The sequence below is a fragment of the Paroedura picta genome, chromosome 7, assembly GCF_049243985.1.
Source record: "Paroedura picta isolate Pp20150507F chromosome 7, Ppicta_v3.0, whole genome shotgun sequence".
NCBI classification, from domain to species: domain Eukaryota; kingdom Metazoa; phylum Chordata; class Lepidosauria; order Squamata; family Gekkonidae; genus Paroedura; species Paroedura picta.
In genome coordinates this window covers 114,538,698-114,551,685 of record NC_135375.1, presented here as the reverse complement: position 1 = coordinate 114,551,685, position 12,988 = coordinate 114,538,698, and the positions used below count along the sequence as shown (strand labels likewise).

Here is a 12,988-nt window from a genome sequence, read left to right as displayed (position 1 = left end):
GCCATGTTGGTCTGAAGTAGCACAATAAAATCAGTCCAGTAGCACCTTTAAGACCAACAAAGGCGTGAGCTTTCGAGTGCAAGCACTCTTCATCAAACTAAGAACTGACCATCATAACAGTAGGAATATATAAGCAAAAGTTAATCCTGTTACATTATTAAGTCACAGCATCCAAACACAGGTTTGGCAGGGAGTTATCATGTGGCTACTGTCATGATGGTCAGTTCATAGTCTGCCGAAGAGTGCTGGCCCTCGAAAGCTCACGCCTTGAATAAATCTTTGTTGGTCTTAAAGGTGCTACTGGACTCTGATTTTATTGGCCACCAACAGTTCGTGATCAGAGCCACAATCTGCTCCAGGAAATGTTTTTACTGCTAGAATGGAGCTCTGACTGGAGGGAATTCATCTACCAACCCACAGTGGCGATCAGCAATTCCCTGGGTCTGCAAGGAAGGGCCACAAGAGACAAACACTGGCACATCCCTTCCTGCCCACCCACTCACCATCTGCCTAAGTTCATAAAATCAGCACTTCTGTCAGATGGCTATCTAGCCTCTCACAGCCCATTCACATCCCAATCGCTCATCTACTGTAACCAGCCATGCCTTTGCCTTCAAAGAATCAGCCTCTCCGTCAGATGGCTATCTAGCCTCTGCTTAAAAATTACCAAAGAAGGAGAACCCACCACCTCCCGAGGAAGTCTGTTCCACTGAGGAACCACTCTGTCAGGAACTTCTTCCGGATGTTTAGCCGAAAATTCTTTTAAATTGATTTTAAACCATTGGTTCTTTTTCTGATCCTCTGAGGCAATAGGAAACTCTGCTCCATCTTCTATATAACAGCTCTTCAAGTGTTTGAAGATGGTTATCATATCACCTCTTAGTCGACTTCTCCGCAGGCTGTGCCGACCAAGCTCCCTCAACCTTTCCTCATACTACTTGGTCTCCAAACCCAAGTATCTTTATTGACTTCCTCTGGACATGCTCCAGTTTCTCTACATCTTTCTTCAGTTGTGGTGCCCAAAACTGAACACAGTTTTCCAAGTGAGATCTTACCAGATCACAGTTCTCCAAGTGAGATCTTACCAGATCACAGTTCTCCAAGTGAGGTCTTACCATTACGTCACACGATCTAGACACTATAGTTCAGATGGCTCTCCAGCCTCTGTTTAAAATCTTCCAAAGAAGGAGAACCTACCACCTCCTGAGGAAGCCTATTCCACTGAGGAACCGTTCTGTCAGGAACTTCTTTGGGATTTTTAGCTGAAAATTCTTTTAAATTAATTTCACCCATCTTCTACATGACAGGCCTTCAGATATTTGAAGATGGTTTTTCACATCCAAAAGCCCGGGAGCCAAGTCATGGGGGCTTCTGTGCCTTTTAGAGAACCCAACCGCCCTCTGGAGGGACATCTCAGAGGAATTCAGTATGGAGATTCCTCCCAACTGCGGCAAGACCGTTCTCTGGGTGTTTGTGGAGTGATTTTCTCCAAAGTGCTTTGGAGAATGGCTGGCTTCTATAGGATACTCACTGGATACTGGAAGGGCTCCTCTGGACCAGGGCCTGCTTTAGAAGCAGTAGAGGCCTCAAAGAATTTTATCTGGCCTTCTTGTCCATAGAATTGATTAAGGTCCTTAGTGTCCTACTTATTTAACGTATTAAATCACTGTATTTAAAGAAGCCAACTGTATATTTAACATAGCTTTTCTTGCATTTTATTGGTCAGTATTAAATCCGAGTATGACCAAGCCTTTTGTAGGTTCTTCTACCTTTTCATAAATGAAATTGTCAGTGTACACTTACTAATACATTCTAAATATATATGTAAAAAAACTTTTACATATTTAATAATCATAATACAGACCTTACCTTGATGGAAGTACATCAAGCTGTGTGTCTCTATCTGTGCAAGATCACAGACTAGAGGAGATACACTTCTGTTGCAGGTGTTTTATAGCTAACTAGTAGAAAGCCCACTGCAAACAGAACAGCTGCAGGCACTAGCAAGATGGCATTTGGGGGGGTGAGGTACGAGTGAGGGTGAGGGGTGGAGAGGGCACGTGATCACTTTGATAGTGTCATGTCGCACGGCACGACATTCCTGGCGGCGGTGGCAGAGGCTAACTGGAGGGCTGGTGGTGTGGGTGGCATGCTTGGCGGGGCCTTTGATGCTGGCTCGTTGGGTGTCTGTTGTGGGGAAAGAATGGGAAGGCAATTGTAAGCTGCTTTGGCATTCTTCTGAGTAGTGAAAAGTGGGGTATAAAAACCAACTCTTCTTCTAAACCATTTTAAAGCTGTTTTAGCCATTTGAAAGGGTAAATTTACACCTCACATTGTTTTCACAGTTTTAATGGGATGGATTTGCTTGGCGCAAGCAAGGATAGCATCTTCTTACCATCATGGCAGAAGACACTAAGAAGAAGTCTTCGATCCCCATGTTCAGTAATGTTCAGTCTCTCTTTTTGCTTAGAAGCTGGGTTACTGCACTGAAGCCCCACTCTACTAAATATTATGTGGGGAAGGCAATAAATTGTATCTTTTGTTCCACAATGCAGGGTAGCAGTCAGAAATTCTTTTTGTAACCTAAAATCTTGATATGATTTTTCAAACTTTGGCCTCTGCTCAATGCCATTTTGAAGTGGAAGCAATTCTCCCTCCACCATTTCTGTCTCCTCACTGCTGATATCTATGAATCACCCAGTTTCTGAAAGTTCTCGCAGTGACTGGAAATGTGCTACTGATAAAATGACCAGGGAGGAAAAGCAACATCCCCCACACACCCATGGAAATGCAAATGACTGTGAACAATCTGTTGAAATATAGTTTTAGTAAAACATGCCTTACTCAGAGTTTGCAGTGGCAAAAACATGCAAGGCCCCTTCCTCAAAAAATGTTTCAATCCAAATGGGACAACAGAGAAAACAACAGAGGGAGGGGAAGCAGCATACCCCACCATGAAAATGTAACCAAAATAACCCCACATCTAACCTGCAGGAGCTAGGAAACCGAAGGGTATGTGTAGGCCAGGGAAAGAATGGAGGCTGCCATTTTGAGATCTCCTGTGCAGGAACAATGCAGAATAGGATCCCCATTCACATCTTCTACATCCAATGATCGGAATCCATGCACAACGCAGGGCAGGCTGTTTTGTCTCCCCTCGGTCACTGTAGAAATTACAACGCCTGGAGAGAGAGAGGGCAAGCCTGCAATGAACTCTCCTTTGGAACCAAAACAGGCAGCAGGCAGCAGAGTGTGGGGGCAAAGTACGCAGTGCCCAAACCTGCAAGTACAGCATGGCTTTCCCCTCCTCCATGAGTGCAGCTGCAACAGGAAGGGTTAGACTAGTGGACCACTCCTGCCCTCAAATTCCTTACCACACCCTTACTTCCCCCAGATTCCTCAGTTCCCTCACTGCCCCCCTGGATCCTGCCACCTTGAGAACCACTAGTGTACATGGTAAACTGATATATATGTGACCTATAGGGAAAATAAGTGTTCCCTTTTTATGTTTTTTGAATATATATTTCTGTTAAATAAATTGGTGATGTAATAAGCTTTAATACGTCTTTGTCCCTCAACTTCCGCCAAACACATTCTTCCCCAACTTTGAGAAGTGAATTCCATTGTGTGCTAAAAGTCCTTCGTGTGTTAACAGTGCGGGGAGGGCGGAATATAAACCAAATCAATAATAAAATCTCGTGGTCCCAGAATCCAGATCCCACCTGCTGGCATCACCAACACAGCCAGAGGTTCACCTCCATCATCTTCTGCTCCCGCCTTGTTCCTCTTCCCCTAACAGGCAGGATTGAAGAAAATGCCTCTTGTGTCCTCATTCGCTTCAGCTGCCTCCCAAGATCTTCATAGTCAGCCTTAATAAGTACGATGGTGTTCATGGCCATGCCCTTCGTTCCCAGGTGGACCTTCACAAATGGGTAATGATCCATAGGCTTTATCAGTTTTGGCACCCAGTCCATAATATCTTTTATCTTTGCCCCTGGCAAGCAATACACTTGTCAGACTAGGGGGGCCAGGCTTTCCAATTCTCTTTCCTGCTATCTTCATGCACTCTTTACTCCATTTTTGATTTTGTTTTAGTCCTTCCTCTGCCCTTGTTGCTGCTACCGTCTCCCTCACTGGGGCCTGGAATCTATTCCTGAGCTCCAATGGCTTCGGGATCTCTTTGTAGCATGCATGGGAGGCTCCATAGACACCCACTTCCTTTAGTCTCATCCTCCCTGTGCAGGTTTGCACAGCTTCTATAAATGAAATCCATCATCTTCTTCCAAACAGATTCCTTCATTCTAGAATCAGGGGTAGGCTGATCCCCAGGCAAAGAGCCACTGGCCAGGAGCCCCTTAGCTTTCTGCCTTCGGCTCATGCAAAGGCTGATGAGGAGCCTTTGAGTTCATAGGATCTAGTGCAGAGGAGTCAAACTCATTTATTATGAGGGCTGGATCTTATCTTAATGTCTCTTTGTAGGATCGGGCCATGTGTCCCATAAAATGCCAGGTACTGGAAACATAAACTATGTAAAGGTGATTTCACATGTCGAATGGCAACAGCAGGTGAATGACAGTAGCAGTTATGATTAGATCAGGTGTGATATGCAGAGGGGTAGTAGCTATTGAGATATCAGCATTGGTAATAAGACAGGAATTGAGACAGTCTCAGTTAAGTCTAAGAGGATTCCATCCAGGAGGATGCAAAGAATTAATGGACATAAGTCTGAGATTAGAACTGCAACATTAAAAAAAACTGGGGGGAGGATATTTTAACCATCCAGGACATTCGGTTGCTGATCTGAGAGTAGCTGTTCTCTTGCCAAAAGGATTTCAAAGAGAGATTAGAAAGAGAGACTGCTGAATTGGATCTGGTAATGAAGCTCCTGGACTGAATCAAGACCTAGGTTTCCTGTCTTCATCTGTTAGAACTGAAGAGCGAGATTCCAAGTGAAACAATGTGTGGATTTCAGACTGGGCAAAAGCTACTCAGTGCTCGTGATGAAACTAAAAGGGTAAAAAAAGCAAAAAAAGGGGGGTTAATGTGAATAAATGTAGCCAGCAAGGGGAGAGAGAGAGATGGTTGGGGCCAGTGAATCAGATATCTACTGAGCCCCCATATCAAAAATCATCTCCAGACAGAAATCTAGTTCTAAGAGAGCTGAGTGATATAATATTTGTATGCTGATATTGAGACTGATAATGTTAAACATTTTTTTTAATTTAAACCTCTTTATTGTATGCATTTAATTAGTATTGTTATGTTCACATGTTGTACATCTCCCTGAGCTGGTCCGTTGGGAGAATAGTATAGAAATCAAATTAATAATAATAACAATTATTATTATTGTTATTGTTAACATGTTGAACTGTAACATATAGAATCATAACTGTACTTTAAAATTCTGAGAGGGGTTGTGTGTGCGTTTGGTCTATTGTAGTGTTTGTACAATGAGATGGTGGGGTCTCTGGAGTTGTATGATCCCAGGCTGTATGGCATTGCTTCCTGCCCTGTGGCTTAGCCCTCTAAGGAGTGAACTGTTCACTTGATGCTTTTAAGTTTAGGTCCAGGTTCTCTGTAGCCAGTGGCTTTTTGTTTTAGCTTGAGCATTATTAGCTGGCAGTTCTTAATGTATGTGGCCTTTGCAGGGAACGCGTGAAGTCTGCTGTTCTTGGAATGCTGCTCAACCCACTGGTATTCTCTGTCCATCTGAAGTCTGTCTTGTTCTTTCAGGACACCTGACTGACAGTGAATGTAATCAGAGGCCTCTGTCCAAGAAGGGCTCGCTGGCGGACCGTAAGAGGAGTTCCAGCAGGTCCCGGAGAAAGGGGGATGAGTCGCAGCCATCAGGATACCATAGTGAAGGCAAGGCTTCACTCTTTCATCTGTATCTCTGTCTCTCCGCTGTGGGGTGCTGACTAGGCCCCTTTCTGGCTTTGGGAATTCAGGATGGTGCTGTTGGTTTCAGAGGGAAGTGATTTATGCCCTTCAAGCTGCCTTCTCCCTCTCTTAAACTGCAGGGGAAACACTGAAAGAGAAACAGGCCCCCCGGACAGCCCCCAAAACATCCAGCAGCACCAGCCGACTGCGGGACTTTAAAGAGACAGTCAGCAACATGATCCACAACAGACCACCCCAGGCAAGCCAGGGCTCTCCGCATGGGGGGAAGGGCCAGGTTGAGATACAGCCGTTGCCCAGAGCTGGGCCATCTCAGCCTCCAGACTGGGACAGCACCAGCAGCAAATCCAAACCATCGAGCAAGTACCGCCCCACCTGGAGACCTAAGAGGGAGTCTCTGAACATTGACAACATCTTCAGTAAAGAGAAAAGGAAACAGTGCGGCTACACACAGCTGAGCCCTTTCTCAGAAGAGGCAGGTAAGGAAATGGCAGAGATGGAAGTTTGGGGAAGAACTGGACATTAATTGCTGCCTAGAAATGTCTGCGGGAGCATTAAGCACATCTAGCCTATTTATTTAGCCCAGGGGTAGTCAAACTGTGGCCCTCCAGATGTCCATGGACTACAATTCCCAGAAGCCCCTGCCAGCGAATGCTGGCAGGGGCTCCTGGAAATTGTAGTCCATGGACATCTGGAGGGCCGCAGTTTGACCACCCCTGATTTAGCCCATGGTGGAGAATCTGTGACGGAACTGCTTTTTTTGTGTGTGTTCTTTGTGCATTACTGGAATATGCAAAAGGCATGTCTTGTGTACCGTAACTGCGCAACATATACCTGTTTTCTTTGGGTTGGAGGAAGAGCAGAACATATCCACTTGTTACAACCACTTTTGAGAACAGCTGATGTTGAGATGGGCAGGCAGGGGAACGACAAGTAAATCCCGTTAGGGCTTGCCTCTAACGGAAGAATCCCAGAGCCAAACAAATGTTGAGTTGGGGATTTTATTTTAATTTTTCCGTACGTGTGAAAGAGCAAGCTGCCTGTGGAGAAAGGGGAGCCAAGCCCCCCCCCCCATTCACTTCTGCTGCTTTGCTCTCCTGGTTAGCTGCCATGGCTACAGGGGTGGTGGTGGGCTGTCCTTGTCCTTCTGTGGTCAGAGTGTGCTCCTTTCCCTGGCTGACCTGGAGCCCCACTGGCCAGTGACCTTGCTGCCTTTTCTGGACCTGGGGGCAAAGGCCGTGCTGGAGAGCAGAAGAGCAACACAAAAACAAAAGAAATCTGTTTCTGTGGGAACTGCTAGAGCAGGGGTAGTCAAACTGCGGCCCTCCAGATGTCCATGGACTACAATTCCCAGGAGCCCCTGCAAGCAAATGCTGGCAGGGGCTCCTGGGAATTGTAGTCCATGGACATCTGGAGGGCCGCAGTTTGACTACCCCTGTGCTAGAGCCTCTTCTACAGATCCTGCTGAAGGAGCATAGGCAACATGTATCGGAGCCACATAATGAACAAAAGGTCTTCTTTTTTCCCATTGCCCCATTACTTGGGGATGGTGTTTGCTCAGGAGCTGGTGTGACTCTTCTCCCACTTTCTGCATTGGGTAGCACGGTCTGTGTGTCAAAGAACCACTTACAACTTTCATGCCACTGAGTGGATGCCATTGCCTTTAAAGCTTTTCAAATGTTGACTACTAGCAGCTGCCACCTATCCACAAAGATATTTTCTGTGTTCAAACTTCCATTTTGACCCCAAGAAGGCCTGTTGTATGCCATGTTTTGGTACAGTCTGGAAACTGTAAAAAATAAAACGTGTACCGAGGCTGACAGTTTAAATGTGCCTCTTCTATCACCTTAATTTTGTCAGCTAAAGAATTTGCAGAAGATGAGGTAAAGGAGTCAGTTACTCAGGAACCCAGACCCCCCCAAGCAAATAGGCCCAAGCACTGGGCCCTCGGTCGTGGAGGGCACTACATGGCAGACCAGCACCCTCGTCGCATTCAAAGGATGGAGTCCGGCTATGAAAGCAGTGAACGGAACAGCAACAGCCCTGTGAGTCTGGACATGCCGTTGTCGGAGAGCTCAAGCACTTCCAGGTAGGCTTCAGGCGCGGACATCTCAGAGAAGAAGCAGCGCGTGATTGAATTGTTAACTGCCTTAACGGCTTGTGTTAAGTGGCAACCTATTTTTAGTTATTATTTATTTCATTGATTTGATTTATGACTCACCGCTCCTGGCAAACGGGCTTGCAGCAAGTTACAAGGATCGATCCCCCAGTTAAAGAGTAAAAAAGAACACCCTTTAAAAACATTCCCTCCCAGGCAAAGCATAGCAGTCCTTATCCCCTCACGCAACAGCCTCCCCAAAGTGAGAGGGGATGTCCATGGGGAGCCAGGAGACATGGCTAAGCCAGGGAGGGGCCTCTATCATAATGGCCCCGGCCTCAACCAAGTGCCTGGTAGAAGAGCTCCGTTTTGCAGGGCCTGTAGAACTGTGAAAGCTCCGTCAGGACCCTTTGTTCTTCGGGAGCTCATTCCCTGGCCCTGGTCGAGGGCAGGCAAACCTCTCTTGGGCCGGAGACCACCAATAGGGCAAAGCCCGGCAGGGGGGCTGGGCATAAGGCGATAGGGACCAAGACTGTGGATGGCCTTGAAGGTTAACACCAAACCTTTGAACCTGATTCAGAATGCAACTGTCAACCAATGCAGCTGCCTAAGCACTGGCTGGATGTGGGCCCTCCAAGGTGTTCTTGTGAAGACCCTCGCAGCCCAGCTGTAATGTACAGTCAAAGGACAAGGACAGGCCTGCATAGAGCAAGTTACAAAATCAACCCCAGAGATGACGGTTGCATGGATCACCGTGGCTTTGTGCTCCAGGGACAGATAAGGTGCTAGTAGCCTCTCCTGGTGTAATGGGAAAATGTTATGCAGGCCACTCTCATGCCCTGTGCCTCCATCGATGGGGAGGCATCAAGAATCACCCTCAGATACCCGGTGGAGGGAATTGCAGTAATCACTGAAAGATGTTCAGAAGCCTCCTCCAGGCATCTACAGCTTTAAGGCCGCCTTTCCTTATCCAAGCAAGGAGAAAATAGTCACTGTCACTCGTCATTCACTATCTCTGGTGGCAACTCTCCTGATGCAGAAGGAGACCAGGAAGTAATTTACCCGAAGTTTCTTTCTTCATTGTCCCTTTGGTTTTTCTCTCTGTTGCTTTTCCCCTTTGTTCCTTCCCAGGCAAGAACAACTCACAAGGGAGAGAACAAGGGAGGAAAAAAGATGGGGAATCACTTCCTTGCTCTTCGCTTCAAGATGAGCAAGATGTTCAACAGTGTGATTCTCTTTTTGCCCAGAGTGTGAAATTTGGCTTCTTTATGTGCACTCCTGTTAAGAAGTCAACATATGAACGGTGCATAGAGCCCCAGTACTGCAGATAAACCCAGAATGCAGTAAATAAACCAAACCTCAAAGTCTTAAGTCTCTTGTTTTGCACTCTGCACTGCTCTAATGGGGCAAATGTTTGTATTCTCCTGAGCAAGGGCATGCAGGCAGATGGAATGCAGGTATCCATTCTGATCCATAGTCCCACCTACGCCTACCAAGAGTTGTAATTGTTAACTGGCATTGAAGGAAATGCAGAAATGTTATCATTTCCTAACTTATAAAGGCCAGGACTGAAGGACCGGATGAAGATTGTAGTCATCATGATGTTTCTTCATGTACTCGTTGTCAACGCCTGCCTACCTCGCAAATGGGCATAACCTGTAGAATAAGAGAGGTGGCGCAGTCTGGTTTAGGCCTGGCTCCCAGGTGGCATGCTGAGACCGCTGACTTCGGACTCTGTCTGTAACACAGATACCACTGACTTGTAAAAGGGACCCAGCAGTGCTTATTTGTTCATTATATCTGTTTATTCTTATACCACCTTTCCTTTGGCTCAGGGTGGCTTACAGTAATCATTAAAATAGCACAAAGTTAAATCCAAATTAAAATAATAAGATGCTGCTCAGCTTGTCCTTGGGAGAGAAGCAGGCCTTGCATCACCTCTGAAAGATCTCTGGCAAGGGGCCTCCCCAACTTCTTGAGAAAGACCTCTCACAAAGAGCAGAGGCTGCTAAGGAAAAAGCCAGGGCCCTGTTCAATGCTCTAAGTCAGGCGTAGTCAAACTGCAGCCCTCCAGATGTCAGTGGACTACAATTCCCATAGTTCTCGTGGGATTTGTAGTCCATGGACATCTGGAGGGCTGCAGTTTGACTACCCCTGCTCTAAGTGAGGAGCTGCCAAGAACGGGTAGCCTGAAGGCCACTGTTTGTGCACAGGAACATATGGGGAGAAACAGGCCTTCAGATATGTGGGTTCCAAGCCAAGGAGGGCTGTAAAGGTTATCAGCAGCATGTTGAACTGAACTCAAATACAAGCTGGCAGCCAGCATAGTTGTATCAAAACAGGCAATGGAAGCTTCTTTGGCTAGAATGGATGGGGCTACAGCGTTCTGGACCAGCTGCAGGTTCTGGGTTTCTTCAAGGGAAGACCAGCATAGAGCATGTTATAGTCATCCAACAGTGGGGTTACAGAAGCATGGGTCAATGTGGCCAGATTGGCTGAGTCTAAGGAAGAAGAGGGTTGTTGAACTAGATGCAGCTTGTAACTGTGAGCTTCATGGTTGCATATTTGAACCAACATTAGCTTTGATTAATGTACCCCATAAACTAACTGCATGTTGTGTGTTAGGATGCAGTTAAGTCTTGAAGCTGCATTATTTGACAGACTAGAGCAGCCTTTCTCAGCTTATTTATTGTAGACTGGCACAATTGTGCAGAACATGGTTGGAAAGCACAGCTGTGTTCGCGCCCACCCTTTCCCACCCCCTACAGGCCTATTTGACCATTTTGGGAGAGGTGAATGGGTCAACATGACCATCTAGGGTCATATCACTTGATAAATGTTTAACAAGTATTTAAAATATGTTAGAATATGTTAGAATTAATTAACTCCCACCCATTCCAGAAACCCTTCCAAGGCTGTCAAGAAACCCCAGATTTCCACAAAACCTTGGTTGAGAAAGTCAGGACTAGAGAAACCATTTGAGTTACTCGTTCAGCCTTTCACAGCCTTTTTACCATTGAAAATCATAGAGTTGGAAGGGACCTCCTGGGCCATCTAGTCCAACCCCCTGCACTATGCAGGACACTCACATCCCTCTCGCTCATCCACTGTCACCTGCCACCCCCTTGAGCCTTCACAGAATCAGCCTCTCTGTCAGATGGCTCTCCAGCCTCTGTTTAAAAATTTCCAAAGATGGAGAACCCTCCACCTTCCGAGGAAGCCTTTTCCACTGAGAAACCGCTCTGACTTTCAGGAACTTCTGGATGTTTAGGCGGAATTACTTTTGAATTAATTTCATCCCATTGGTTCTGGTCCATCTCTCCAGGGCAAGAGAGAATAACTCTGCTCCATCCTCTATATGCCGCCCTTTTAAAGACTTGAAGATGGTTATCAGATCCCCTCTCAGTCGTCTCCTCTCCTGGCTAAACAGACCAAGCTCCCCCAACCTTTCCTCCTATGTCTTAACCGCCAAATCCTTTGCCATATTTGTTGCCCTCCTCTGGACACGCTACAGTTTGTCTACATCCCTCTTCAACTGTGGTGCCCAAAACTGAACACAGGACTCCAAGTGAGGCAGAACCAGAGCAGAGTAAAGCAGTACCATCACCTCCCATGATCTGGTCACGATACTCCGATACAGCCCAAAATCCCATTTGCCTTTTTAGCCACTGAGTCACACCACTGACTCATGTTCAATGTATGGTGTACTAAGACTCCTAGATCCTTTTCACACACACTACTGGCAAGACAAGTCTCCCCCATCTTATATTGGTGTATTTGGTTTTTCCGACCTAAATGCAGAACTTTACATTTGTCCCTATTGAACTTCATTTTATTCAGTTTAGCCCACTTCTCGAGCCTATCAAGATCATCCTGTATTCTGTTGCTGCCTTCGGTTGTGTTTGCTACCCCTCCCAGTTTAGTATCGTCTGCAAATTTAATCCCCTCTAATCCCTCGTCCAAATCATTTATAAATATGTTGAACAACACAGGTCCCAGGACAGATCAGGCTTCATTATATCGGGAGTGATTTCTGCCATGCCCCTTCCTACCATGTCCCTAGAATTGACATGTCACTGGATGTGACGTCACTTCCAGACACTCCCACCAGACACTCCCACCAGGCCACCCCCACAGCACAGGAAGTGACAGCAGAGAAATATTTTCAGATTATTTGTGAGCAGAAGTCTACCTGCACTCTGGGCTGGCTACCGTTTTTCTCTTCTTCACCGAAGAGGGCCTGAAGAAAGAGCTGGCAGAAATAGGGCTAGGGCCGGCCTATGCTTCTCTGTCACCTCCACACACACCCATGCCAGAGACAGAGTCGGGGCAGGGCTATGCCACTCCGTCACACACACACACCCCAACACCAGAAACGAGTCAGTGGGCCACTCCACGGTTTACTCTGTTGAGGCAGGAACAGGGATGGGATGGGAGGATGCCACTCCATTGATCCCCAGCCCCGCAGTTAAGTTAAAATGAGAGCAATTACTTCTCAGTCAGCAAGGACCACCTCCAGGCCCATCCTAGGTCATTGGGGTGTCGACATGACCATATATGGTCATATTACGGATATATACATTTTTTTAATTTAAAAATATTTTAATATTTTAAAATATTTTAAAAATTAATCATATCCCTGCCAATTGGTAAAACCCTTCTGGGGCCCTCACCAAACCCCAGGGCTTCCCCAAACCCTGGTTGAAAAAGCCTGTGCTAGACAGACAAAGGATTGGCTCTCATGAAGGAAGGCCACTCATGGCAGAGCCTTCCTCCAGTACAGAGAGCCTTTCCCCCGGAGGATGGCGTCTTACGCTGGAGGAAGGTTCTGCTGCTAGCAGACCAGATTCATAGGATCCAACTCAGGGGTTGTCAGACTTGCGAATTCGCTGGCAGGGGCTCATGGGAATTGTAGTCCATGGACATCTGGAGGGCTGCAGTTTGACTACCCCTGATCCAACTCATCAAGAGGCTTGTGGAGCTTGTGCAGGC

At 46.6% G+C, this 12,988-nt stretch overlaps 1 protein-coding gene across 10 annotated transcripts in view; it reads left to right on the top strand.

Moving 5' to 3' along the window:
- Positions 1–12,988, top strand: part of USP54 (ubiquitin specific peptidase 54) — a 116,274-nt gene that overhangs the window by 76,996 nt on the left and 26,290 nt on the right. For all 10 annotated transcript variants that reach the window (XM_077346054.1, XM_077346058.1, XM_077346057.1 and 7 more), the window contains 3 exons: positions 5,734–5,865; positions 6,021–6,377; positions 7,759–7,987. In XM_077346054.1, coding sequence (XP_077202169.1) covers positions 5,734–5,865; positions 6,021–6,377; positions 7,759–7,987 — 718 coding nt within the window. The remainder of the gene's footprint in view (positions 1–5,733; positions 5,866–6,020; positions 6,378–7,758; positions 7,988–12,988) is intronic.